Below are 26,229 nucleotides of genomic sequence, written 5' to 3'. Positions count from 1 at the left end.
AATCGCTTATGCGTTGGCTCGAACGCCAGGAGAGCGAAATCTCTACGTCCCCCGAGTCGGAGGAGTACCACGAAGAAAGGGAGGTGACGTGGGGTACGCGGATCGTGTTCAAAAGGCATTCCACACACGTCGGACTTTGGTGCTGGATGTGTCCGCTCTCCGACCTCATCGTCTTTCAGCCGGTCGACTTCAACTCGATCGACCTTGGCGGGCTTGGCTCCTTCCTCCGTTCCATATTCAACCTTCCGCGATGGATGCGGACTCTGAGGTGCAGGAACATCGCTTTTGAGCTTCACCCGACGTGGATCCAAGATGGGCGCACGGGAAACGAGGGCGCGTTTAGGCTCCTCCAACACGCCGCGAGGTGGCGAGGGGCCAGCTGGGCTGACAACATCTGGCTCATCGACTATGGGATCAAGCACATCGTAGGCGCGCCACTTCGTAAAGATAGGCGACTGTTCGTCGGCAACAGATGCAGGTTCATCGAGGTGCTGCTCAAGGACGCGCAATGGGAGTTCTCGACAGTCGTGGACTCATACAACTTTGTCAGGCGGTTGGCGATCCCGAATCTCGAATGGCCGCACCGGCTCCGTCACACACAGGAGCCTTTTTATTCCCAGAGGATATGGGGCGTCCTCGCTTGCTTGATGGACGACGATGAGTAGAGACCGCAGGCCTTTGTTGGTGTGCACACCGTGATATGCTGGTGAGGTTGGGTGGGCAAGAAGACGACGTCTTCGACATGGGAATCGAAAGAGGACTTCCAGACGAGACAAGAGGGTAGATCAAGGCATAGCGTGGCGGCAAGAGGAGTTCCATGGCGTTCAGAGGATATTCGATAGTCGCCTGGGGTGATATCAATGGTGCGCGACTTTTTGGTGGGGCATTGCCAAATTGACCTTGGGCATCACTCACTTCACGTTTGACCGTATCAGAGCTTGTCGTTGTCCGTCTTATTCGTCATTTTCAAACGCATCGTTGAGATACTTCACAAACGTCTCCCTCAGGCCGTCCGCCGCCATGTTGGCCACCGAGTCGAGACCAATTCCACCGCGGTTCAGAGCTACAAAGGCTCTCCGCAGGCGTTGGAGCTGCGGCACGCCCAACTTCTTGCCCGGCGGCAGCTCGATGATCAGGTCCGGTTTCCCCGGCGCGCTCAGCGGTACGGCGACCTCTCCACTGCTGCCGTCGGCGGCTTGCTGGTCGAGTATCCTCTTGACGATGTCCTGCGTCTCTCGCTCGAGGATGTAGAGGTAGTCGCCGCCCGCATCCCGACCGCGGCGCTCGGTGGACTGGTTTGGTCGCACCACGGGCTTCGCATCGCCAGCCATGGTGTCCCATAGCGAGTCAAACGTCTTGCGCGTCTGGGCCTCGTCGTCTTCCCATATGATTGTGAATAGGGGGCTGTCCCATCGCGTCATGGGGTTGGGTTCCTCGTAGCGGAAGACAAGATTGTCCCAGTTTCCCGGCTCGTAGGCCTCTGTAGTGTCACCCTCTTGTATCACGTCGTCATCTTGCCTCTCGGCGCCAGGTTGTTGCAGCTTCCGCAGGCGCTCCTGGTTGACCCCACGGGCCCTGTCAGGGGTGCATCCGATTTGCAGGACGCAGTTGGGGGTGCGCATGGCCTTGGCCTCGCAATGCAGCTGGTACCGCCAGCCCTTTATGTAGTTCAAGCCATCGAGGATGACAAAGTCCCGGTCGGAAAGGACGCGCTTGACGGCGCCGTAGAGGGCGGCGCGGGCGTCCTTTTCAGAGGCATTGGCGGAGCGGGTGTGGGCGGGGACTTTGGAAGGGGAGAGGTCGTACACGGTGCGAGAGATGGAGAGGGAGTCGTCGGATATCAGATGCAGGCGGTATTTTGCGGGAGTGGAAGAGTCGGCCGGGGCGATGCGCTGGGCCAGGTAGTCGTAGAGCTGCTTTGCGCGCGTGGACTTGCCCGAGGACGGGAGGCCTGTGACGATGATGAGCTGGGCTCGGCGTTAGCTGTCATACAGCTTCAAATCCCAGGAATTCAGAGAGGCGTTTCGGCCTGAGGAGCATGGGGCGGGCTTACTGGCATTGCGACCAGCGCAAGTATGGGAGACGGGGGAGGTTGAGTCTGGACTTTTTTGGCGGGGGTTTGGACATGTCGTCGTTGTGATAGTGGGGAATCGAACAGTGGAGGACGGGAGGCAGTGGAACGTGCATGGGCTGCCCGGCCCGTAGAGCCGCCAGCCTGCAGTGGAGCGGCTCACCAAGCGCCCGTCCAATCGGCCTGGGCTGTGAACCAGCATGTAGCCCTGCACATCGCCTGGCACTTCAGCACGACTGCCAGTCCTTCATCATCGTCACAATCCAGGACGCCCTGCGACTTGCATTGCAACTTCTGCTCCCTCACGTGGCCAATCCCTCGAGTGGATGAATTGGCCTGCCGTGCCGACCCTCGACCACCAGCAACGGAGCGGAACGATGGCCGAGACGGGGTCCGACCCAAATTGAGGATGGGCACGTTTGAACAACGCATCCCACACCGACTCTCGTGATGGGTCACCGAAGTGGGACTTTGAATGGGAAGGATTGCCCCATCGCCGGGTGATGTGTTTCATCTCGGCGTCTCCTTAACATACAAAAAAATCTGCCGGGACTCGGGAGCCTCACGACACGAAGGTATTGTGGCTTCCTGTGCGAGGGGATGGAGCCATCTCCTGAGGAGAAACTGGCCCAGCGGATCCTTGAGTTGCCTGCCTGGATGTGGTGAAACGGCTCAGCCATCGACGTGGCAGTCGAAGCTGTCGTCAGATATCCAGGCGACACGGAAAGTCCCGCCACGGGCCGCTCCCATCAGGCAGCTCTACAGCGTTGATGGCACGGTGCCGAGATCGATGGAGAGCCGCGCGGCAGAATTCATGGCCTCGCCCCATGGCTGATAAAGTTTGCCTGTCCTTGTCAGCCCGGGGCCAGACTCGGGGCTGGTCAGGGCGGAGAGTATCCCGTTCTGGACGCGGCCGCTATAAAATGCCGTCGGCACCGTCGACATGCTCTCTTCAAACCTGGCGTCAAAAGCATCGAGGCATCAATATATGAAAGTCGTCTGACCTTGGAATCCAACAATGGCCATTGGGTTATTGCTGCTCGGTGTCTTCGCCGCGGCCCTCGCCGCGCCGTCGACAGGCACGGCTCCTCGAACTGCTTGCACCTTTACCGACGCCGCGAGCGCCATCAAGCAAAAGACCAGCTGCGCCGTCATTACTCTCAACAACATTGCTGTTCCCGCTGGCATGCCATTGGACTTGACAGGTCTCAACGATAGAACCCATGTAAGGCTCTGTCCACGACGTCGCCACGCTTTCGTACTAACGCCGCAGCAAAGGTAACATTCGCGGGAAAGACAACTTTCGGATATAAAGAGTGGACCGGACCGCTCATTTCCATCTCAGGCAAGGATATTGTTGTCGAAGGCGCCGCCGGTCACTCCATCGATTGTCAGGGACAGCGATGGTGGGACGGCATGGGAGGAAACAGGGGCAAGGTCAAGCCCAAGTTCTTTAGCGCCCACAAACTCACCAACTCGCGGATTCAAGGCCTTAACATCATCAACACCCCCGTGCAGGCTTTCAGCATCAACGGGGCCACGAACTTGGAGGTCCATAACGTTCATATAGACAACTCCTTGGGTGATACGAAAGGTGGCCATAATACGGACGCCTTCGACGTTGGCGCCTCAAATGGGGTGTACATCTCTGGTGCCGTGGTAAAGAACCAGGACGACTGCATCGCCATAAATTCGGGGACCAATATTACCTTTACGGGCGGTGACTGCTCAGGCGGCCATGGCTTGTCTATCGGTTCGGTCGGCGGCGGTGACGCGGTCAGAGGGGTTCGCATTCTCAACTCCAAAGTTTCCAACTCGGCCAATGGCGTCCGCATCAAAACCAGGCTCAATGAGGTCGGGTCGGTTTCGGATGTCATTTACGACAACATTGCCCTGACGAACATCGCCAATTATGGCATCGTGATTCAGCAGGACTACGAGAACGGCGGATCCAAAGGCTACCCTTCTGCCGGAGTGCCTGTCACCGGCCTTACTGTGAATCGGGTTGTTGGCAATGTCAAGCCCACTGGCACCAATGTCTACATTATCTGCGCCGCCTGCCGAAACTGGATCTGGACGAACAATAGAGTCACGGGCGGCACCAAGGTGATGCAAAACAAGGGAGTGCCCCGGGGGTCGTCACCAGGTTCGCAGACGTGTCGGCGCATCCTTCTGTCTCCCACATGCACGGTCAATCCTGGTCGTTGATGCGTCCGGGGAGGGTGTAGTAGCACCGTTGTTGATTGAGACTTCTGTACTGTCGTGGCTTTCTCCATGGCTCCTAGTGGAAATTGACTCCCCACTACCGGCTGTATCTGCACTTGCCAAGAAAACGCTGCCATTGCAATGAGAGCTAGTCGGTCTGATGCTCGACAACACAGCCAAACAAATATCAGGCAGACACCATGGCCCGGCTATCCGGCCAGCGGTCTGCGAATTGCGCAGGAGGCGGCCTCCCAAAGAGGCAAGAAAGCGACGCTGAGACTGTTGGAGCCCCGGGAACGCCAGCCGTGACACGTATCGGCTTGCGCAATGGATCAACAGCGTCAGCTTCGCCTCGCTCGCATCGATTTCCATCAACTGCCAGGTTCCACTCAGGATTCAGGAACGCCATGCCTGCCCTGCCCTGCCCTGCCCTGCTTTCGAGCCCGCCCGCCCGGCAGTAACAGCCCCAGCCACGCACCAAACAGACGCCGAACCAGCACCGAAAGGCACCCGCCCGCTCAGCCCTACGATGATGACGATGCAGCAGCGCTTGTGCAGCAGCCATCGCCCGTTGCCCGATCGGGAAAGCCTTTCGACGAGACGGAGGCCCCCCTTGCCCCCCGTTTTTTGCTGGTTTCGGCACTGCCGCGACGTCGCCATTGGCGGAATCGTCCCGGTGGGAACGCGCCCGAGCGACTCCCGCAGCGAGGCGTCAGCTCTGCGCGTGCCGTGAGCCGAGCGAGACAGAGGAAGCGGTTTTCCACGAGTGTGCTTTGCAGCGGGCTTGCTTACCAGTCAGGCTTTTTGCCCTTTGCGACGCGATGGGGCATGGGTGATGCAGGGCGTTATTGACGCCCCGTTGATCGATGGACGAGGAAGACAATCCATTCGAGCTGAGATTCTGAGGCGGATGTGTGTGTAAGCTGGTGTATAAAGATTGTCGGTTGTCCTGGCTTCAGTTGCGAGCTGGAGTCTTATGTGCATTATAGACATTGCGATACAGTCACAGCCTGCAATATCACATACCAACCAGTATTTGCTGCTTCGTTTTTGATAGAGACTGAACGACTCGCTGCCATCATCACCACCCAACTCGGCAGACTGATCTACCCTCACCCACAACTTACACAACACCGTCCGAACATTGACATACAACACAAAAAACACTCGCCACCATGGGCCGCCCCCTCGACACCTACGACCACATCGCCATCGCCTCCCTCGCGATCTACTCCTTCTTCCTCATCGGCGCCGTCTACCTCTGCATCAAGCACGGCTTCAAGCGCTCCAGCGGGTGGCGCTTCCTCATCATCCTCGCGCTCGCGCGCATCATCGGCGACGCGCTGCGCCTGGCCACCATCTCGGACCCGACCAACGAGAGCCTCTACATCGGCTGGATGACGCTCAACGGCCTGGGGCTCGGCCCGCTGATCCTCGTGCTGCTGGGCCTGCTCGACCGCGTCTTCGACTCCATCAACCGCCAGGGCCACGTCGTCGTCAAGCCCATGTACCAGCGCATCCTCAACCTCCTCATGCTCGTCGGCATCATCCTCCTCATCGTCGGCGGCACGCAGTCTGATTTCCACGTCGGCGCCGACGGCCAGCCCAAGATTGACTACTCTGCGGCCAGCAAGGCCGGCACGGGCATCTTCGTCGCCGCCACCGCCCTACTGTGCCTCGAGACGCTGCTGGCGTTTCAGAACCAGGGATACGTCTCCGAGGGCGAGCACCGCATTATCCTCGGCGTCGTGGCGTCGCTGCCGTTTGTGATCGTGCGGCTCGCGTACTCGTGCCTCTTGGTCTTTGGCGGCAAGACGTCCACCGTCTGGCTGTACCTGGGGCTGCTCGTCATCATGGAGATGGTCGTCGTGCTCATCTGCGAGGTGCTTGGCTTCACGCTTGACAAGGCGCCGCCGAAGCCGCCCAAGGACGACCAGGAGATGCAGCTGCGCGAGCGCGAGCTCCGCGAGACTGGCTCCTACACTCGCAAGTAGAGAAGAAGGACCAAAAGGTGCCGACATGAGTGAGGGTCATGTCGAGTGTACGTACATAGATGAGCTGCCTGGGCTGGCGTCAGGGTGAGGACTGGAGGCTCCGCATATCATCGCAGCTAGCGATCTTGTTATACCCCCATTGTATTTGTTTGTCTAGAGCGCAATGAATAGATCTCTCTCTCTCTCTCTCTGATCAGGTATCGAAAAATTCCAAAGTCGGCATCTATCCTTGTAGATATGTCCAGGGCCCCTTTGCTGTGTCGTAAGAGAACACGCAAATCCCACGAGTACGCCTCGTCGAGGGAGTCAATGCCCGCAAGTCCCGTCGTTTCCCATGTCCCGCAAAATACACCATGAGCGTCATGCATAAATCCAGAATCGGATCCTGCCAGCCACCGGAGGCAGCGCAGCGTCCAATTCCACCTCTCACATGACGACGCAGCACGCCTTCTCCAGCTTGCGCAGGATCCGCGGCAGCGCCTTTTCCACGAGCTGCGCAATCTCGTCCTGCTGCTGGTTCTGCCCGCCATGGTGCTGCTGCTGCCCGCCGTGCTGGCCACCGTGATGCTGCTGCTGCTGCTGGCCACCGGGGTAGCCGTGCTGGCCGCCGCCGCCGCCGCCACCGTGATGCTGCTGCGGCGGAACCGGCTCGCCGCCCTGCAGGTTAATGTATATCCGCCCGGCATTGTCCTCGGTGGTGTACTTGAGGCCGAGCTCGCGGCACAGCTCCTCGACCTTGGGCTTGATCTTTTGCACGTGGCCCGTCGAGTGGTTGCCCTTGCCGACGATGGCGTGCAGGTGCGTCTGGCCGCGGGCCTGGTCGGCGCGGATGCGCTGCTCGAGGATGCGCTCCGCCTCCTCGACGAAGAGCCCGTGCAGGTCGATCTGGTCGCCGCCGACCTTTCCGGCGGCGTTGTTCTCGCGGAAGATGTAGTCGGCCGCCTGCTGGTTGAGTTCGTCCATCTTGCGGTCGTGCATCTTGCCCTGGTTGGAGAGCTCCTTGGCGGCGGCGCCGTCGCCAGAGTTGTACGCCTGCTTGGACTGAAGGAGACTATCGTCAGCACCTGTGTGATCCGTCTCCTATGTGCTTCCTTCCGCGAACACAGAAGAGGGCGAGGGTCGCATACCCGCTCGTAGCACGAGTTGCGCTTCGCCGCCTCGGCGCGCGCCGCATCGCGCAGGCGGTCGTACTCGCGCTCGACGTCGTCATTGTCGCCAGAGTGCAGGGCTGCGTGGTGATTCAATGGTCAGCGACTCAGTCGAGCGCACGTCGTCCCCGTTCCTTCCGCGCCACCAAGAGGGCGACAAACCTCGGCCGCCCAGTCTTGTCATGGGAATCGACATGGTGATGGTTGGTCGCGCCGCGCGGGCGTCTTGGGCAGATCAATTGGGCGTCGGGCGCGCTGCGGCGAAAAGGGTCCCAATGGCGACGAACACCAGCGGCAGTCCGAGCAGAGCGTGCGTGGTGTTGAGGACAAGCGCCAATGGTTGACGATGCACGACGGGATCGACTATTTTACTTGTACTACCGTGGGCGCGGCGCGGTGCCGTTCCGTCGTCGAGGGCGCTCGTTGGGCGGCGTGTGAGTTTGGGGGTGAAGTGGGCCCTCTGGACGATCTCTCAGGGCGGGCTCTCGGTCCCAGGGCCCGCTCGGCATCGCCGCGGAGGGGCAGCCGCAGCGCTGCAGCGGCATTGGAGCCGCCCACGTCCCATTTCTTTGGCGCCTCCAGGGCTCCGTTCAGCGCAAGTTCGGCCTGCACCGCCGGGTCGATCCAGCTGAGGTGGTGGACTGGACCCGTAATTACTGCGGCCTCCGGGCGGGCAGCAACCAAAGGCGCCCACCAGCCGAGGGGACGCGGAGAGCCACACATCCTACCGTGGAAAGCCACATTGCGCAGCGCAGGTGGGAGCAAACTCCAGAGTCTGGACCATCGTGGGTGCAAAGAGGAGCGATCAACCAAGCACGCTGGCCCAAAAAGCAACGCCAACTGGCCCCTGTCTGGCACCTCGGGCGACATGTCAACTGCCTCTCAGCGCCAATGTCACACACAGACGCGTGCGGACACCATCGTGAGCGACCAACACCGGCGCATCATCACGATCCATGGAGTCATCCATCATCCTCATCATCCTTCCTTCATCCAGCTGACCAAAAAAGCAACCTGGACCAGTTGCCCAGAGGCGCAAAAAAAAAGAAACGACACCTGCAGGATTCGAACCTGCGCGTACGAATACAATGCCTTGGTAACTGCTCGCAGTACTGGTAGATGTTAGAAGATGCACGGTGTTGATGTTCATTCGGTTATGACGTACGCAGGGCATCGCCTTAACCACTCGGCCAAAGTGTCTGAGTTGGTTATTTGCACGGTGCTTAAAATGTCTCATCTACTAGGGGCGGCCTCAGTCGGCAAAAGCACGGCACGTCCTCGACAGGGCTCATCAAGGACGTGGTCAAGCATCAGTTAGGATGGCAAAAGAGCAAAAAAGAACGACACCTGCAGGATTCGAACCTGCGCGGGCGAACCCAATGCCTTGGAACTGTGTGCAGTACTGGTTTGGATGTTAGACGACTGAAGGCTAGCCTTGTTTTGCTCGTTGGAACTTACGCAGGGCATCGCCTTAACCACTCGGCCAAAGTGTCTTGGCTGGTTGGGGAATGGAGTGTTTGTTTTTCTTTATGTAGCCAGATAGCGGGGCTCTCACCCTCCTGTGCGCCCCCCACCGCGGGCATCCAGGCACCAGGTCCCCGACTCCCCGAGCCTGATGAAGAGCGACACGATCACCGCCAATTTGCAGGCTGCAGCGTCAGAGCGCTTCAGCTCAATGAGATCTTCGCAATTCTCCGTCCGGCGAACATTTCGCCTTGCCAATGACGTGCAGTGGCGCCCATTACGTACGACCCCGTACTCGCCGTTCCGTGGACTGCAGTCCCTCCCAGCTGCTGCGCATCGCCGCACAGAAGACGGGACCATCCGAGGTTACAGAGCACGGAAGAGTACGAAGTACATTTCACACTTCTGTGCACGCCGAAGCAAGCACCAACCTGTGACGAGAGCCCGCCCGGGCACCCTGCACGCCGTCCGCCCATCTGAGACCCTTTCTACAGGCCCTTCGAGGCCCCGATGGCAGCCGTCTGAAATCTGACGGCGCGCTGGTTCCCCCTTGCGAGCGCCGTGAGCCCCTCACATGACCGGAAGCTGGCGTCAATAATAAAGCGGAGGAGGCGCCACTGGTCCGGCGGAACCCCTGGGAAAATCACCGCCAAGCCATGTGGCATGGCGGCCCCTGTCGCCGCCCAGTCAATGTCCGAGGGGGGCCTCGTCTCTCTCGAGAAAACACCCCGAAGCCCTGGGGGGTCCAAGAGATTGCATCATTTGCTGGCCATCGTGTGGCCAATTTCGGCTCTGTTCCCATGACGCCGGTTCTGACAGCTCGGCATCGATCACCAAGTACTCGTACTCACATACAAAATGGCTACCCTGCACTCGCAGTGTTCGACCGCCGGACGGACGCGGGCACCTTCCTTTGTCATCATACTTTCTTGGCATGCAATTGTTAAGAAAGTAGCGTATTTTACAGCAAATTGACTAACAACTGCACCACCAACACCTCGAGCCGCGCGCTGCGCTGGCTCTGGCAGCGGCCATGGCAACTGCCATGGGCTCGCATGCCGGCTCAGATCCCTTCGATCTGGACAATCATATCCCCCTAACTCTCGCCGACCGGGCCCGTGCCGCCCAGCTCCGAAATAGTTCTCCGGTTGTGGACCGGCCGATCGGTGTCTCGCCGGCGCCCCGGCGACCGGCCCGGACGCCATCTTCGCCTTTACTCCGACTCTCCCACTCTGCTGCTACGGAAGGGGCACAGCCCGCATACGCGTCGTACAGGCCTTCGCTGGAACCCATTCTGGAGCCCGTCTCCATCGTCGAAGGCGCCAACAGGGTCGCCCAAGAGCAAACGGATGCCTATAACGCCAAATTAGCAGTCTTCCACGCATTCTGCGAATCATTTGACCAGGCCGCGAAGCAATTCACGTCCGGGATTGAGCACACCTTCGCGAACCAATTCGCCACCAGCTTCCTCGACTTTTGGCGCCAGTCTCTCTCCATACTGCCCCCCGCGACGGCGCCGACGTACAGCAGCGTCGTCGCTGGGCGCAGCCCTCGCCAGCCCCCTGGGGTCCACGCCACTCCCATTGCTGAGGCCCCGCTGCCCGCACCACAACAAACAGCCGACATACGTCTCCAGGGACGACCAATCCCCGCCCCACCGAAAGAGGACCTCCGGGTCTTCGTACGACTCGACGCCGAAGCACCGGCGAGGAACTGCGAATCGTACGCGATCCGGACCCACATCGCCGCGAAAGCCGGCATCGACCTCCACCAAATTCCGGCAGCCTTTCCCGTAAACTCGGGCTGGGCTATTCGCACCGCGGACGCTACCACCAGAGATCTCATCGTTCAGCGCCAGTCCGAATGGGCGGAAGACCTGGGCGCGAAATCCGTCGAAGTCAGCAAGAAATGGTACACCTACGTCGTATCCCGTTGCCCTCGCAGACTCACCGACCTGCAGGGCAATGAAGCCGACTACGACACAGCAGTCAAGGACGAAATTGCCTGCCAAACCGGGCTGACACCCGTCAGCATTCGCCCGAGCAGACACGACTCAAATGACCTTCCAAACAAGACGCTCATAGTGTCTTTCCTCGAGCCCACCCAGAAACCCTGGAGGCTATTTGGCTCCAGCAGACTGGCCCGATACATTGACAAACCGACCGTGCCCAGCCAATGCGACAAATGTTGGGATTTCCACGCCCGACATAGCTGTGACCGCCGACCGACATGCAAGCGATGCGGAAAGGCCGGACACGACGACTCCTCTTGCGTAGCGCCGGAGCAGTGCGGCAACTGCCTCGGACCGCATGCCGCAGATTTTCTGAAATGCCCGGCACGTCCCATACGATCCCATGGCGCGTTCCGCCGATTGACCAAGGAAGAGAAAACCCGCGTCCGAGAAATGGGTGCCCAGCTATCGGCCCAGCTAAGGCAAGGCAAGGCTCAGGCGAACGCGCTCTCCCAACCGGACGGAGGATCGCCTCAGACCGTGAACCCCTCACCCAGACCGGCGCCATTGAGCGCTCCTGAGACGAACGACCGCGCTAGCCCTTCTGCTTCTGGTAGCACGCCCGGTAGCACGCCCGGTAGCACGCCCGGCAGCACGCCCGGCAGCATGCCCGGCAGCTCGCCCCCCAGCGCTCCCCAGCCCAACGACAGCCAAATCGAGCCTGAAGCCAACACTTCAAGAGCTGGGAGCGAGACCTCGACTCTCAGCCCAACCATGACTATAACCCCACCATACATCATCGTGGATACGACTCCTCGGCCAGCGAGCGGGCCTGCCTCTCCTTCTAAGAAGCGACGCATCGACCCCATCGCGCATGACCCATGACGAGGCATACCCGTGCTCCACAAAACGGCAAGAAGAATCTGCGAATCTTCCAAGCGAACGTGGGAAAGATCCCACCAGCACACGACTGCGCCCTCGCCCTTGCAGACTCTGAGCAATACGACGTTGTCCTGCTGCAAGAGCCATGGACAGAGGCTAAATATGGCTGCTGTCTCACCAAAACTCACCCAGCATATGATACCTTTTCTCCAGTCGATAGCTGGACCAATAATACTACCCGCCCAAGAGTCATGACATACGTCCGGCGACGCCCCGGCCTAACGGCCGACCAACGACGTCCCGCGACAACTCGTGACATTCTCTGGCTCACCATCAACAATACGACGATAGTCAACTGCTACCGACAGCCTGATTTCGACGGGGCTCTCGACATACTCCTCGCCTGGAGCCCGCCGAGCAGGTGCTTGGTCGCGGGAGACTTCAACGCTAAACACTACAGCTGGCAGACCGGTCGTCTCGATGGCCGGGGCGACGACATCGCTCACTGGGCATCAGAGTCTCGTCTCAGCCTGCTCAACCCGACCGACGTGCCTACAAACCCGCATGGAAATACCATAGACCTTGCCTTCTCGAATGTACCACTGTCCGAGGCAGTCGTGGAGGACCATCTGGCCACTAGTTCCGACCACTTCACGCTCAGCATAGCGCTCCCGGAGGTGGGCGTAGCGCCAATACCACCCGGAAAAGTCCGCGTCACGACGGAAGACGAGATCAAGCGGTTCGTAGATCTCGTCCAGTATGGGTCAGTGGATATCCCAGCCCCGACGACAACCACCGACGACCTTGATGCTCTTGCATCCGCCCTGGTGCGCCTCCTCCAAGCGGCGGCGAAGGTGGCCGGTCGCCCCGTTCGAAAGCAAGGGCGCAGCGCCCCATGGTGGACCGAGGAATGCCGCCTGGCCGCAGCGGAATACCGCGCGATCAGAAGAGTCTATCCCCTTGGATTTTGTCGGGATGTTCAGCTCGCCAAGAAGGACTTCCAGAGGGTTGTCCGCCAAGCTAAACGGCTATACTGGCGCAATCTCATCGACAGCTTCAACGACAGTTCATCTGTGTTTAAAGCCGTCCGATGGTTGAAGTCGCCAGGTGCCTTCCAACCACCACCCCTCGAGGTGGATGGCGTGGTACACGAAACGCAGCTCGACAAAGCCAATGCCCTCCGACGAGCCACGCTGGAAAGGCGAACCTCAGAAGACGACATTGCCGACCCGTGGGTCCCAGTCGCCCCGACTAAAGCGATACCATTCTCCCAGGATCTATCACTGGCCGAGGTGCAGGACGCGACCATCCGCACGGGAAACACATCCCCCGGCTCCGACAACATCACTGTCAATATGCTCAAAGCCGCCTGGCATATCATCGGCGAACATGTCCGTCGCCTCTACGAGGGCTGCCTCCGACTAGGCCACCATCCGCAACCATTCAGGGAGGCGGAAGTGGTCATGATAGCGAAGCCGGGTCGTCGGAATTTGTCGACACCGCGCGCCTGGCGACCAATCTCGCTGCTCTCCTGCCTAGGCAAGGGTCTTGAGAGGCTCATCGCACGCCGTCTAGCGTGGGCGTCCATCCACTATGGTGTGCTCCATCCGCAACAAGCTGGAGCCCTACCGAAGAGATCCGCTGTCGACCTCGTGGCTGCTCTCGTGCACGACATCGAAGAAGCATTCGCGCGCGGACTGGTCGCCACACTGGTGACAATGGACATTCAGGGGGCTTTTGATACCGTCCTCCGCAACAGACTGATCCTCCGTCTGCGCCAGCAGGGATGGCCCGATCACCTCGCACGATGGGCTGGCTCGTTCATGTCAGACCGCTCAGCGTGCGTGCGATATCAGGACATTACCACACCCAGTTCCCCACTGCAGTGCGGGCTGCCGCAGGGTTCACCCGTCTCGCCCATCCTCTTCTTGCTCTATACAGAGCCGATCTATCGCCTGGGCAATCCGAAGGGTCGATTCGGCTATGCCGACGACACCGGTATCCTATGCGTAGGAAACTCGCTAGAGATGACGGCCAACAGGGCGTCGCGCCATGTCAGCGAGCTCGTAACATGGGGCGCCGCCAACGGAGTAAGCTTCGACCCTGCAAAAACCGAGGTCATGCACTTCTGCCGAACCAAACCCAGGGTGTCGCCGCCTATCTTCCACGAGGGCGTGAGACGCCCGGAAAAGGCGATGCGCTGGCTAGGTATCTGGCTTGACAGCACCCTGACGTTTAAGACCCATGTCGAGAAATGGACTGCCAAGGCGCAGGCCGTGGCGCACCATCTCCGCGGACTTGCAAACACCAAACACGGCCCCCTCCCAAGCGCTATACAAAGAGCCGTCCGAGCCTGTGTCGAGCCAGTGCTGCTCCACGGCGCCGAGGCCTGGTACCCTGGATTGAGCAGCCCTCGCTGGAGCCAGCCCAGGAAAGAGGGCTCCTCTAGAATCCAGCAGCTGCTGCGGAAGATGAACAAGTCGCTTCACAACTCTATGCGTGCCGTCCTGCCAGTCTGGAGGACGACGCCTGTCGCCGCACTGCATCGTGAGAGTGGCATCCCGCCGATCGCCCAGTTGCTCGAAACTCGCCGGATGCGCTTCGCAGCCCGCCTTAAGCGTGTGGATGAGGCACACCCGCTGGCAAAACGCACACTGCAGCCGAAGCCGCCGACCATCCATAGGTCAATCAAGCTGAAGTACCAGATGCCTCGCGAGGCTTTCCGGACTAGACTCAGACGCAGCGATCAGCTGCTACCTCGTAGCAAACGACCACTGCTCCTCCCCCGCCGCTTCGACGACCACGCGACGCCCCTACAGACCGCGTCGAAAGACGAGTCTGCAAAAGACTTCCTGGAATGGCTCCGGTCTATCCCTCGTGAGACGCTCATCGTCTACTCAGACGGATCCCTCTCCACGGAGAAGGCCGCTGGGTACGGTTATGTGATTCATCGCAATGGACTCACCTTGACGAGTGGCAACGGTCGCCTTGGCCCAGCCGAGGTTTTCGATGCAGAAGCCAAGGGTGCCCTCGAGGGGTTGCGTGCTGCACTGAACCTCCCTAGCCCACGACGCATCTTTGTGTGCCTCGATAATCTCGCCGTCGCAAACTGCCTGAGAGGCACGCCCGCGGACTCTTCTCAGGAAGCCTTCCTCGAGTTTCAGGCTCTGGCCACGACGCATGGCGCCACAGAGGTCCGCTGGATCCCCGGCCACACCAACATTGCAGGCAACGAGCAGGCGGACGCCTTGGCGAAGGCGGCCACCTCCTTGCCCGAACCCGCAGACGCACTCCCAACACTCGCTCATTTGCGCAGGATTGCCCGGCAGCAGTCCAGAGACGCTTTTGAAGCCTGGTGGGACGCCTCTGCACCCGACCAGTACAAGCCACTGCATCTCAAGCCTACTACCGGCTGCCCGCCAGAGCTAGAGCTCCCACGACCACTGCTCCACCACCTGCTCGCGGCGCGGTCTCGTCACGGAGACTTTGCCGACTACCACGAGAGATTCAACCACGACGACGCGCGGCTGACATGCTCATGTGGCCGACGAAAAGAACCAAGTCATCTCTTCTATTGCCGAAAGATCCTGCCGCGACATCGGATGAGGCTGGCCCCCTCACCGGCTGCGGCAGTCAATCGTGCAATAGGCAGAGACTTCGACAAGTTCGTCAAGCTGGCGAAGGCAAGCTCGTTCTTCGAATGGGCGTGTCCTCGCCACTAGGCGGATGGTGGATGGTGATCGCTCCCTTTCTTTCTTTTGTTACTTCTCACTCTGTGACCCGTCCAGGCGGAGGGTGCTGCAACACCCTTTGCCCGCCCGGATCAATTGAGGCTGCTCTCGCAGCCTCCGCTGACAGCCTCTCTCGAGGCTATTAGAATACGGCACTTGGATGCCACGCTTGAACGACCCGCTGACGGGCACCGAGCACGAATTGGAGCGCCTTAGAGCCGATGAAATGCTGGATGGTGGTTTTGTTTACTTTTCGCGATGGGAAGATGAGGGGACACCTGGAGGTAATCTCTGAGAGACCCACCAGAACCTGTATCGATAACGTAGGATAGACCCACTAGCCCAGCACGTCCTGTGCCCCAAAGGGACCTGAGCGGCCTCACGGCCGCTGGACGGAAAATACACACACACACACACACACGGACGGACGCGGGCACGTGTCGTGTCTGAGCAGTTCTCGATCGTTCAAGTGCGCCATCCGTGTTTACTTGCCCGTCTGGATCTATCCAGATGGAGGCCAGCGACGAATTGCCAACCTTATCTGACATGTGCGTGGAGTACCTGTCGTCAGTGCGGGCTGCCCCGGGTTCGTACACGACTGTGCTACAGAGCTGGGGTCTCCTCCACGGACCAGCCGTAATATGCAGAACCAGAACCACGGGACAAGGCTGCAAAGCACAGACGCTCTGGAAGCCGCAGAATTCAAACAGCCGTTGGTGATTGCCATCTCTTCTTCGGCGATGCGCCTCGTATCTACGGCCCCTGGACTGAGGTCATCCGGTCAGGGAATCAAAGCTTGTTCGCCGTCCAGACGGAGTTTTGCGTCATGTCCTCCAGGGGCCACATTACACAGGAGCGACGGGCCAACACGTCGTGTGGGAAGGCCCAAGCTCGCATGCCGATGGCATACACGGTTGCATATACGGACTAAGTTTGAGCACGTCGCTTACAGCTGTCGATGTGCGATACTGAAGGACATCCTCGCTGCCATGACGCGGGATCTGTCTTTTATCGGTCCTTCCGGTTACCAGGCCACGCGGTGCCTATAAACATGACTTCCTCTGGACAGTCCCTTGGCCCCCACCGGGAACGTCAAGGAAGCGGCACAGGCTGACGCGAGGCATGTCGCGATATTGGACGTCTCACGCAGTGCCTGTGCGAAGCACGGGGCCTGCTTCTAGATGCCTTCCATCGTAGGGGTCCCCCGGCGCTTGGCGAGCCATGGCTCTCGGGAGGCGTGATACGCGGGTTTCAGCATGACGACGGAGCGAGCGGACGGGCTGCCGCTCCCGTCCGTCTGCCGTCCAAGTTGTAACGAGCCAATACTTCCAGGTTGATGCGAAGCGTTGTACCCTCTGGCGCGGGGTTCTTGGCACTTGCTACTCCGTGGAAAGCATCACGACCCCTGACGGTCCCCGAGCTTCCACATCGTCAAGGACAGACTCGTGCGCCTGAACGGCAACCGCAACCAATATTCGCTGAGCCGAGAGACCCGTTCCCTGTACGAAGTGCTGTATTACACGACCGCATTGGGGGGGTGAGATGAGCGCTGGCGGAGTTTGGGGGCGACAGGGCACGAGTAAGCCGGGAAATTGCAGGTCTCGCAGCCAAGTGCCGCATGACGACCCATGGGGGGCGGGCAGGCATGGCTTGCTGCCCGGCAATCGGTGATGTCTCGCCGCGCCCACGCAAGGTGCGAAGACGGGGGCGCGCTGAGTTGCTTGCTTGCCTGCATGCCTCCTTGGTCGCCGGGGGGTGTTTCTCCCCTGCCGGGTGAGTAAGGTCCGTACGTTCTTTGCACGAAGTACGAAATCATGCATGGACGTCCGAGTATGTACGAGCAGGCATGCATGTACTCCGTTCTTGTATGTTCGTAGTAGTACGGAGTAGTAGTAGTACAGGGAATTGCGCGAGCGTGCAGCAGCGTTCGTACGAGACATCGCGTGTCTTCGCTTGCGCGGACAGGGTTCTCATTTCGCAATGTTTCGCGATCTGACCACTGCTGGGCGGCCATGGGCCATGGGGGCCAGATTGCTTGCTTGCCTTGCTTGCTTGCCTTGCTTGCTTGCTTGCGGGCGGTGGATCCTGCAGCGGCGGCGCGGCGGCGAGGCGACATGGACCTGGGCGCAGGCTTGCGCTCGTCGCCCGCTGGCAACAAAGAAAAGGAGCCTGCACTGCAGAGACACGCAGCAGAGAAAGGGCCAAACACGGCCGAAACAGTGTGACACCCTCGATGAGACGATTGCCGTGTGCGCAGGCGCTCTCACGAGTTATGCTCTGGTCGTCTCGTGCTTGCAGTCGTTGTCGATGGGTTGTGCGACTTCAGCGACTGATGGAGGGCAGCAAAAGGTGACTGCGCGGCAGGGGACAAACCGGAGTATTGTACGTATTGCACGTATTGCACTATAGAAAGGCTGACATTGCATCTATTCAGTTTATTATTGCAGAAAGAACGACCATGAACCGGAGCCGTGGTTCAGCGAGTGTCCAGCGGCGGGCCATGTGCCCACTGTCTGAGCCCTGCAGGTACCTAAGGCACAGGCCCGCTAGGCGCTCGAGTCTCCGTGCGCCGACGCTGACACTGCCGGCGATCAACACCACTCTCGTCAGCATTGGCTCGCCCCGACGCGGCTCGCCTTCGTATTCATTCACTGCCTGCGCCCGCATCAAGTGCTGGTGCTGCGCCTTCATGCCCTGCACGATCAGCCGGCCGGGCTCATCAACCGCCGGGCGTCGAAATGCATGAGCTCGGCGCAGCCCTCCACGACGGCCCGGCCGAGCCCAAACTGTCCACCTCACCTCACGGGACTCTGGACGGAATGGGACGCGCTGTCGACGATGGCTGGCAGGCACACGAGTAAGGCGCCGGTAGGGGTTTCAGGTCCCCCCTCCACTGTACGGAGCCGAGGAGCGGCCAATACCCACCCGTCCCAAGAGAAGCTCGCTGCTAGCCGGCGACGGTTGAGCCCGCAATCCCCCTTAGCTCGCCCCTAGACATGGTTGCCCAGGCACGCCAGGGGAACTGCGAGACCTCCAGCAAGCTCAGACGGCGAACGGCCTACCTAGTACCCCCCGGCCCATTTCAGGTTCCTGTCCGGGGTGGCCGCCTTCAGTTCGCCGCGTGTGGCCAGTCTGCGACCCCCATCCCGCACCGCCGTCTCGCACTCTCTGGCGGGTGGGCGTCATCTCGGTCGGAGCAGGGCCTGCACGAGCTTCTTTGTCGTCGCGGCGGCGGCAGCCGTCGTCCATTGTCGTCGCGGTGGAGGCGCAAAGACCCGGCCCCTCCGTTTAAGCTGAATGGCCGGCGGGCCCCCGACCCGCCGACCAACAGGGCAGAGAGCTGCGCGCGGACGTGCATGAAGAAGCAACCTCTCTGCTCGTCCCTCTCCTTTGTTGGGCGGAGGTTGCTGCTGACCGTGCTTGGTTGTCGACGGACAGACAGACAGACGGGCTGCCATTTTCTCACCCCCTCCCTCCTCGTCCTCCCCGTTAGCCGCCACTGCGTGCACCGTGGTGGCAGCGGGAGGGGAGGGTCACCTCAGGTACGGACGACCAAGTACCGGGGATCGCTGCTGAGACGGTGCCGCTGGTGCGACTGGACTGGGGTGAGGGACTGGCGGCCCGGCGCCATGCAAGCTGCAACTCCTGGCTGCTCTGTTGTGTACCTTGTGGAAGGTGCACTGTGTCCGGGTACTTGGGGGTCAGGGGCCCGCCGCAGCCTTATTTCGCTGCAAAATCCCCGTGGGACCGCCCGCCTCGGCAAGGCGGCTGTGCGTGCGCTCGCGGTACCGTTCCACCGTGCGGATCGCGTCTCCCCCCCGCCGGACCCCAGTGGGGCTCTGCCATCCAGTCGGGCCACCTGCGGCTGGTCGCCGTAGCTCCCCCCAGCCAGTGGCCTTGCACGGTCCCGCCCGCGATGCGCTGCTCCCAGGAGCTCTGGGCACAGTGCAGCACAGGGCAGCGCCAGCGCGGGCGCGTGCAGCAGCTTGCCCGGCCTGGGGATGGATTGGATTTGAGGATGGCCCTCTCTCCCCCCCAGTTCCCTGCCTCCACCGTACCAAGTAAAGGTACCTGGCCAGGCCACCAAAGCGCGCCGCAGCCCCAGGTACCTGCCCCGGCGTTCAGTGCACGCCCGCCCGTTGTTAGCACAACCGTCGCGCTCGACACCCGCCAGACACCTGAAGAGCCCGCCCCCCCCGGCGGGTGAATTGGACTGAAGTGAGGGTGCAGGGCAGTCCAAGCTAATAACCCAATGAGCGCCGCCGCCTGCGGTTTGGCTGGCCTGGCTCCCTATCCCGCCATTCTCCTTCCATCACTGGCTAGAGAGAGGTCCAGGCTCCCCCAGCCAGCCCTTCCTCTTTTCCCACCTCCTCCTCCCATCTCTTCCCCCCCCAATCTCCGTCCAGGTTCTCCAATCCAGTCGCGAAGCACTGTTCTTCGACGAGACCAGCCGATTCAACCTCTCGCCCATCGAGCGCGCCTGGCATCTCGCCCTTCCCGACCGTCCCTATACTCGAGTCCATCTGTCGATTGGCAGCCTTCGACGCGAGTGCCACCGCCGTCCGGACCGGTAAGTTCTTGTGCTGCCCAGCTCAGCTGCTGTTTACCCCCGTTTTTGGCGGAGCCCCCGACCGCTGCTCCTGTCGCCAGGAGGCGGCGCGAACCCATTTCCATTGCGTCTGGCACGATTCATGCGTCTGCCGGACATGCAATCTAGCATTTCCAATCTCAACTCGACGTGGAAATATCCCGACTTCCACTCCTTCATCTCTTTTCTCCTTTTTTTTCTTTGCTGTTCTCCGGCGCAGTCAACCCTCACGCCCGCTGCGACGCCATCAAGCGCCTTCTGGACTGGACCCCTTTTGCTGACCCGCCTGCCCTGCTGCAGTTCTGCCGAGCGTCTCTGGTCCATTCATTTCGTCAACGAGTCCCTTTCCAGTCCCTCCTCTTCGAATCGAATCGATTTAAAAGACACGTCGCGGCAGCCGTCGACGAAGCGTCAAGATGGGTTGCGGCATGAGCACCGAGGAAAAGGAGGGCAAGGCCCGGAACGAGGAGATTGAGAACCAGTTGAAGAGAGACAAGATGATGCAGCGCAACGAGATCAAGATGCTGCTTCTCGGTATGTACCCCGGGCTTCTATCCGCCGTGGCCATTTGGGACCGTCCGGTGCACCCGCATTGGTCACCCAGCCAGCTCAGCCGACCCGAATCACTGACTGATGAATCGCAGGCGCTGGTGAATCCGGCAAGTCGACCATCCTGAAGCAGATGAAGCTCATCCACGAGGGTGGCTACTCCCGCGATGAGCGCGAGTCCTTTAAGGAAATCATCTTCAGCAACACGGTGCAGTCGATGCGTGTCATCCTCGAGGCCATGGAGTCGCTCGAGCTGCCCCTCGAGGACCAGCGCATGGAGTACCACGTCCAGACCATCTTCATGCAGCCGGCCCAGATTGAGGGCGATGTTCTTCCCCCGGAAGTCGGCGGTGCCATCGAGGCCCTGTGGAAGGACCGAGGCGTGCAGGAGTGCTTCAAGCGCTCGCGCGAATACCAGCTCAACGACTCGGCTAGATAGTAAGTTCACTCGCGCGTGTGGGCGTTGACCCATAGCTGGATACCGTCGCGCTAACCTTTGTGCAGCTACTTTGACAACATCGCGCGCATCGCTGCCCCCGACTACATGCCCAATGACCAGGACGTTCTGCGCTCGCGAGTCAAGACGACGGGTATCACTGAGACCACCTTTATCATTGGTGATTTGACGTACCGGATGTTCGACGTCGGTGGCCAGCGATCCGAGCGAAAGAAGTGGATTCACTGCTTTGAGAACGTCACCACCATCCTGTTCCTCGTTGCCATTTCCGAGTACGACCAGCTGCTGTTTGAGGACGAGACGGTCAACCGCATGCAGGAGGCCCTGACGCTGTTCGACTCCATCTGCAACTCGCGGTGGTTCATCAAGACATCCATCATTCTCTTCCTGAACAAGATCGATCGGTTCAAGGAGAAGCTGCCCGTCAGCCCGATGAAGAACTACTTCCCCGACTACGAGGGCGGCGACGACTATGCGGCGGCCTGCGACTACATCCTCAACCGCTTCGTCAGCCTCAACCAGCACGAGACCAAGCAAATCTACACTCACTTCACCTGCGCCACCGACACCACGCAGATCCGATTCGTCATGGCTGCCGTTAACGGTACGTGCTCCTGAATGGCCACAGGAGAAAGCGACAATGTTTACTGACGGTGCTTGTTAGACATTATCATCCAGGAGAACCTCCGGCTGTGCGGCCTGATCTAAACGACTGCACCATTTCTCGATTTGCTTGTTTTAAAACACGAATACCCTCCGACTCGATTACGACCACCCGAAGGGCCACGGAGAGACGGCTCATGATTTCTTTTTCATTGTACTCGTAACAGCGCTTCGAAAGATCTGGAAAGATCCCGCAACCCGCTCTATTGGTCGCCCTTTTCTCCTTGACGGATCGAAACGCGGACGCTGCGTCTTGCTCGAGTGCAGATGATACCCGGCGTCTCGCGGAGCTGCGCAAGTGTAGGGAGTGCGCGTGACCGCGAGACGACATGCCGCAGGGGCAAGCAATGCGCCCCTGCGCAGGAACGGGCGAGGAAATAGAGACGCAGTAGCGAGGTTTTCGGGCGAACGGACTCCTGCATCTGGCAAGACGATGCGACGGTGGCGGTCATCTACTTTGTTTAATTACGAAATCCCCTTTTCCCTACCTTTTCTTTCGCATTCTTCTGCCCTGTTGCGTGCGCTCCTTTCTGTCGGTGAGTCGAATTTATACTCGTGGGTCGAAGTCGCGGGAGGATGAATTGCGGCGGCCGCGGCGAGCGGAGAGATGAGATGCAGGCATTGTCTAGAGAAGAGGACGGGAGGGCGTCGGCCATGGTCGGGTGGATGAGCCGGCCCGGATTGAGGATAACGCTCCACAAGGTCACACTATCCTGGTTCCAGCTCCTCGTGCGACTAAACACATACCGCCTCAGTCTCTTGGTCACTGCAGCGGCGCATAAACGCGCCGTTGCACCAGCGTGAAAGTATATTCTGTGAAGCATCGCTCGCGAGTCAGACTGATGCTCGCGCGGCTTACCAATAGTCCTATGCGACCTTCGGTGAAACGACATAGCAGTCTCTGGCGTTACATACATGCCTAGGCTCGTATTCCGAACGAGAAGAGCTATTTGGGCCCCGGGTCTTTTCCAGTCGGCCGCCACGGGGAAGGGTATCGTGAGGCAGCGACAGCAACGGTAGCAATGATAGCAGCGGTGGTAGTCAAACCGAGAAGAATGATTGGTCTCCAATGAGCTTCTCGCTTCCATGTCACCGTCCACGGGAAAAGCGCACTTCCCAGTTAAGATACACTCGTCTCCTCCTACTCCTGCGGCGGCCATGGTCTCCGGGAAGCGCGCGCGTGGCGTGCGGAAACGGCCGGGGCGCGGGCGGCCCATGAATAAGGCCGGCCGAGCACTTTGAAACGGTCTGAAGATCGAAACCAAACCAAACCAAACCACCACCCGATGACTGAGGCGTGATGGTACGTAGGCGAAAAGGGCGGCCGGACTTGGAGCAGGCCGAGGATCGAAACGACTTCGTCGCCCTCGGCCACGGTCTGAGACGCGGCGGGCTCACAAGTGCCTCGCGTTTTGGAAACCAAGGCTCTCCGCGGGCGCCTCGAAACGGCGTCTGACGACCGAGTCGGTGCCCGAGCCACTGGCGCTGCTGCGATGTTGAGACGCAGACATGCCGAAGCAGCGGGCTTCGCGAGGGGGCATGTATCCATCCTGCGCTGTACTGTACATGCACCACCGTCGCCGCAAGAGGTTGCTAGCGGCTGGCTGGCCGTACGACGCCACGGCGGTGCTTGCCTCGGAGGGAGTTTGACGATTGAAACGCAGCCGGGGCTCTCTCGGAAGCGGTCTGGTGATGTGTGTGTGGTCCATCGTCGTTTCCTGGACACCCGGACGCCAGGCGGAACGGGCGTCGCTGCTCGCCTCGGAACCGTTTGACGATCGAAACCAAACGTTGGTCGATCCAGCAGCACCCCTGAGAAGAGGCTGGAGGATCAAGCGCGAGGGAACCTCGCCATCTTCCGGATCGGCGGTCATGTCGGCATCCGGGTGCCTCGTGACATGGGACCGTGGAGGATGAAATGTATAAAGACCGTCTGGCTTCTCTCCTGGATAGGGTCTCGTTTCTCCAAGCTCTAGCAGTGGTTGACTCACCTTCAGTTCTTCAGTCTTCATCGTGCCGGGTTCTCACACGATACGCTGGGTCGTATCTCTTTGTATATTCCGACGTCGGGTTAAATATCTTTCTCTCTCTTCTCTTCGTTTCTTGTCAAAGATGCGGTATTCGTACAACACCGTGCTCGCAGCGGCGCTGGCTGCCGTCTCTCCGCTGGTCGAGGGCCATGGCTTTCCTCAGAGTGCCGTAAGTATCCCCCATCCGCCCCATGTCTCTTCCTCTGCGAGAGATGTACGTCTCGGGCGGCGATGGTGGTCACGTAGACGAAGAGAATCGTCGGCGAGTCCATCGTCTGTTTTTCACCTCGTCTCCCACCCTCCCCCTTCTCCAGCCCGCACCTCGCTGACGGTCGGGCGACGCAGCGAGGCGACCTAACGCCCGACGAGATGCCGCCGCTCAACTATATCCGCACCGCCGCGACCGAAGGCCCTGTCGCCCGGACGGAAATCGGTTCGCCCGTCCAAAAGGCAAACCTTAAGAGCGTGGGTCTGGGCGTCACCACCGCCTACGGCCGGACGCAGATGGAGAGCGGGTTCGCGAGGGCCATGACCTACGCGGGCGCCAGCGTGCCCAAGGTGCGGACCAACGGGGAGGGCTGGATCGGCGGCGAGTGGCATGTCGTCACTTCGGTGAGCCTTTTTCTATCTCTGTTTTTCTCCCTTCGTCTCTTTCCCTTCCCTAGCCCTCGTCTCGGCTGCGCAACGCGTGTGCGAGATTTCGCGATCTTCTTTGGCCTAACATCTGTGTCTGAGCCCTGACGCTGACCTTGGTCCTCCCTCGCGCTTGAAAGGATGGCGGCGGCCCAGTCAGGGCCATTGTCGACACCACCGCGAAGGGCGATTTCAGGCAAGCATCGAGCTTGAGAACCTCGTGCAGGTTCCCGGCCAGCGGGGCGAGATTCGAAAGCAGGCCGATGGCGCCGGCGGCAACGGTGGTGGTGGGAATGCCGGCCGGAACAACATCGTCTCGAAGCTTTTTGCCCGCTTTGCCCTCCAAAAGCGCGCCGACAACATCAACCAGAACTTTGTACGTCTCTCAGGTCTCGAGATCCCCCTCGCAGCACCCTGAGGCAGGCAGACACGCAGGCACTGACAGCAACGCAGGAATACAAGTTCAGGGTCCCCCGCGGACTGAGCTGCACCGGGACAGTGGGCAACGCGACAACGTCTGCGTCATGAATGTTTCAATACCAGCCCTGCCGGGCCCTTTGGCAACGCTGTCGTCTTCCAATCGGGGACCGAAGGGCAGAACTCCACCAGCGGGACGGCTCCCGGCGACAACAACAACGGCGGCAGCACCGACGACAACTCGCTGACCGGCCCCGCCAAGGACACCAAGGGACCTGCCTCTCCCGCTCCCGGCGCCGACAACGGCTCCCCCAACGGCGGCAACAAGAGCGGCGGCACCGATGACAACACCATCGACGGCGGCGGCAACAACAACAAGAACGGCAACGACAAGTTGCGTGTCCGGGGCCGCTCGTCGCGCTCTACCCGTCGTCGCCGCCTCTGGTCACCACAGCGAGGGCAAGGGCCACAGCAAGGACAAGGTCCGCCGGTTCTTCACGGCCTAGGCCGGGGGAAACGAACAAAAAAGAGCAAGCTCTCTCATTTCTTTTTTTGTATCTAACCGTCTCTCGTTTTCGTGGTCGTCTTAGGAGCTGGCTTCCTACCCCTTGGAATTTAATCCGTACGTCGTCGGCGGTGGAATGACTAGCAGTTTTTTTTTGTATTTGCCAGCCGTACAGGTTACAGAGTATCTTTAGTTTCAAGCCTAGCCTGCAACCCCCCTTGCTGACCTCGTATCGCCGGTGACGTTGAGACCCTCATAAGACTTGCCTCGCCACGTAGCCCGAGCTGCGAGCAACCGCCACGCGAGCAAGGACAACGTAACCTTGTGCATGTTCGGGTGAGCCAGCCGTCGTGCCGCGAGGCTGCCCGGGAGCTCAGGGCCTTAACTTACCTGCGAGCCTGCTCTGCTCTTCTCTGCTCTGGCATTCAAGACATGTTACGTGATTCACCTGTGCAGCTGCGAGCCGCCACGAAATCAAGAGACAAACTTGCTGTTCGAATGTACGAGAAAAGAATTATAGAGACGCCCAAGCCCCTTCAAGTAGCCCCCAATTCCATCCTCCTTGACCGGTGGCCGACCGAGACAGACACAGAGCGTTGCCCACGGGCGTGCTCGATGCCTGGTCAGCAAAAACCAGAAGTACTAATGTACAGGACAATTTCCTTTCCGGGATGAACGAACTCATGAAAGAAATGAAAGGAGACAAAGGGCACTGGCCTTGAAAGATCCAGAGCGAAAGAACCCAGCCACAGAAGGCGTCTCCCGTGCAGAACCACGCCAACAGCCGATTCCCTCACATACAACGCCCCAACATCCTTCGATCGACGGCCCGTGTGGTCCGCAGAGGTGGTGTCGGAATGCCGCAGAATCAATCAAGCCCGAGGCAGACTAGGAAAAAAGGACAAAACGCGAAACCCGCGGTATTCTCGACAAGGACGCGT

At 60.0% G+C, this 26,229-nt stretch overlaps 7 protein-coding genes and 1 non-coding gene across 8 annotated transcripts; 5 read left to right on the top strand and 3 right to left on the bottom strand.

Moving 5' to 3' along the window:
• Nucleotides 1-8: 8 nt before the first annotated feature.
• Nucleotides 9-665, top strand: PLICBS_010627 (uncharacterized protein; the record flags this gene model as incomplete). Its single annotated transcript, XM_065601966.1, has 1 exon — nt 9-665. The coding sequence occupies one exon, from the start codon at nt 9-11 to the stop codon at nt 663-665; it is 657 nt and encodes a 218-aa protein (XP_065458038.1).
• Nucleotides 666-953: 288 nt separating this feature from the next.
• On the bottom strand, nt 954-2,059 carry PLICBS_010626 (uncharacterized protein; the record flags this gene model as incomplete). The annotated part of the gene is made up of 2 exons (XM_018318360.1): nt 954-1,967; nt 2,054-2,059. 2 exons carry the CDS (start codon nt 2,057-2,059, stop codon nt 954-956), a joined length of 1,020 nt encoding a protein of 339 aa, XP_018183885.1.
• Nucleotides 2,060-3,089: 1,030 nt separating this feature from the next.
• PLICBS_010625 (polygalacturonase 1) lies at nt 3,090-4,279 on the top strand (the record flags this gene model as incomplete). The annotated part of the gene is made up of 2 exons (XM_065601965.1): nt 3,090-3,296; nt 3,350-4,279. 2 exons carry the CDS (start codon nt 3,090-3,092, stop codon nt 4,277-4,279), a joined length of 1,137 nt encoding a protein of 378 aa, XP_065458037.1.
• Nucleotides 4,280-5,451: 1,172 nt separating this feature from the next.
• PLICBS_010624 (uncharacterized protein) lies at nt 5,452-6,270 on the top strand (the record flags this gene model as incomplete). Its single annotated transcript, XM_018318362.1, has 1 exon — nt 5,452-6,270. One exon carries the CDS (start codon nt 5,452-5,454, stop codon nt 6,268-6,270), a length of 819 nt encoding a protein of 272 aa, XP_018183887.1.
• A 426-nt stretch (nt 6,271-6,696) lies between these two features.
• Nucleotides 6,697-7,614, bottom strand: PLICBS_010623 (uncharacterized protein; the record flags this gene model as incomplete). The annotated part of the gene is made up of 3 exons (XM_018318363.1): nt 6,697-7,311; nt 7,398-7,498; nt 7,581-7,614. 3 exons carry the CDS (start codon nt 7,612-7,614, stop codon nt 6,697-6,699), a joined length of 750 nt encoding a protein of 249 aa, XP_018183888.1.
• Nucleotides 7,615-8,468: 854 nt separating this feature from the next.
• On the bottom strand, nt 8,469-8,618 carry PLICBS_010622. Its single transcript has one exon. It is a non-coding gene; the product is annotated as a tRNA-Arg (tRNA).
• Nucleotides 8,619-20,450: 11,832 nt separating this feature from the next.
• On the top strand, nt 20,451-21,748 carry PLICBS_010621 (guanine nucleotide-binding protein subunit alpha; the record flags this gene model as incomplete). Its single annotated transcript, XM_018318364.1, has 4 exons — nt 20,451-20,568; nt 20,679-21,021; nt 21,088-21,644; nt 21,705-21,748. 4 exons carry the CDS (start codon nt 20,451-20,453, stop codon nt 21,746-21,748), a joined length of 1,062 nt encoding a protein of 353 aa, XP_018183889.1.
• Nucleotides 21,749-24,102: 2,354 nt separating this feature from the next.
• On the top strand, nt 24,103-25,289 carry PLICBS_010620 (uncharacterized protein; the record flags this gene model as incomplete). The annotated part of the gene is made up of 5 exons (XM_065601964.1): nt 24,103-24,345; nt 24,563-24,742; nt 24,820-24,864; nt 24,965-25,176; nt 25,238-25,289. 5 exons carry the CDS (start codon nt 24,103-24,105, stop codon nt 25,287-25,289), a joined length of 732 nt encoding a protein of 243 aa, XP_065458036.1.
• Between the last annotated feature and the right edge of the window lie 940 nt (nt 25,290-26,229).

Source organism: Purpureocillium lilacinum (genome assembly GCF_023168085.1).
Source record: "Purpureocillium lilacinum CBS 284.36 DNA, scaffold_9, whole genome shotgun sequence".
NCBI classification, from domain to species: domain Eukaryota; kingdom Fungi; phylum Ascomycota; class Sordariomycetes; order Hypocreales; family Ophiocordycipitaceae; genus Purpureocillium; species Purpureocillium lilacinum.
Note: the sequence above shows the minus strand (reverse complement) of the source record. Positions and strands in the feature narration are given on the sequence as shown.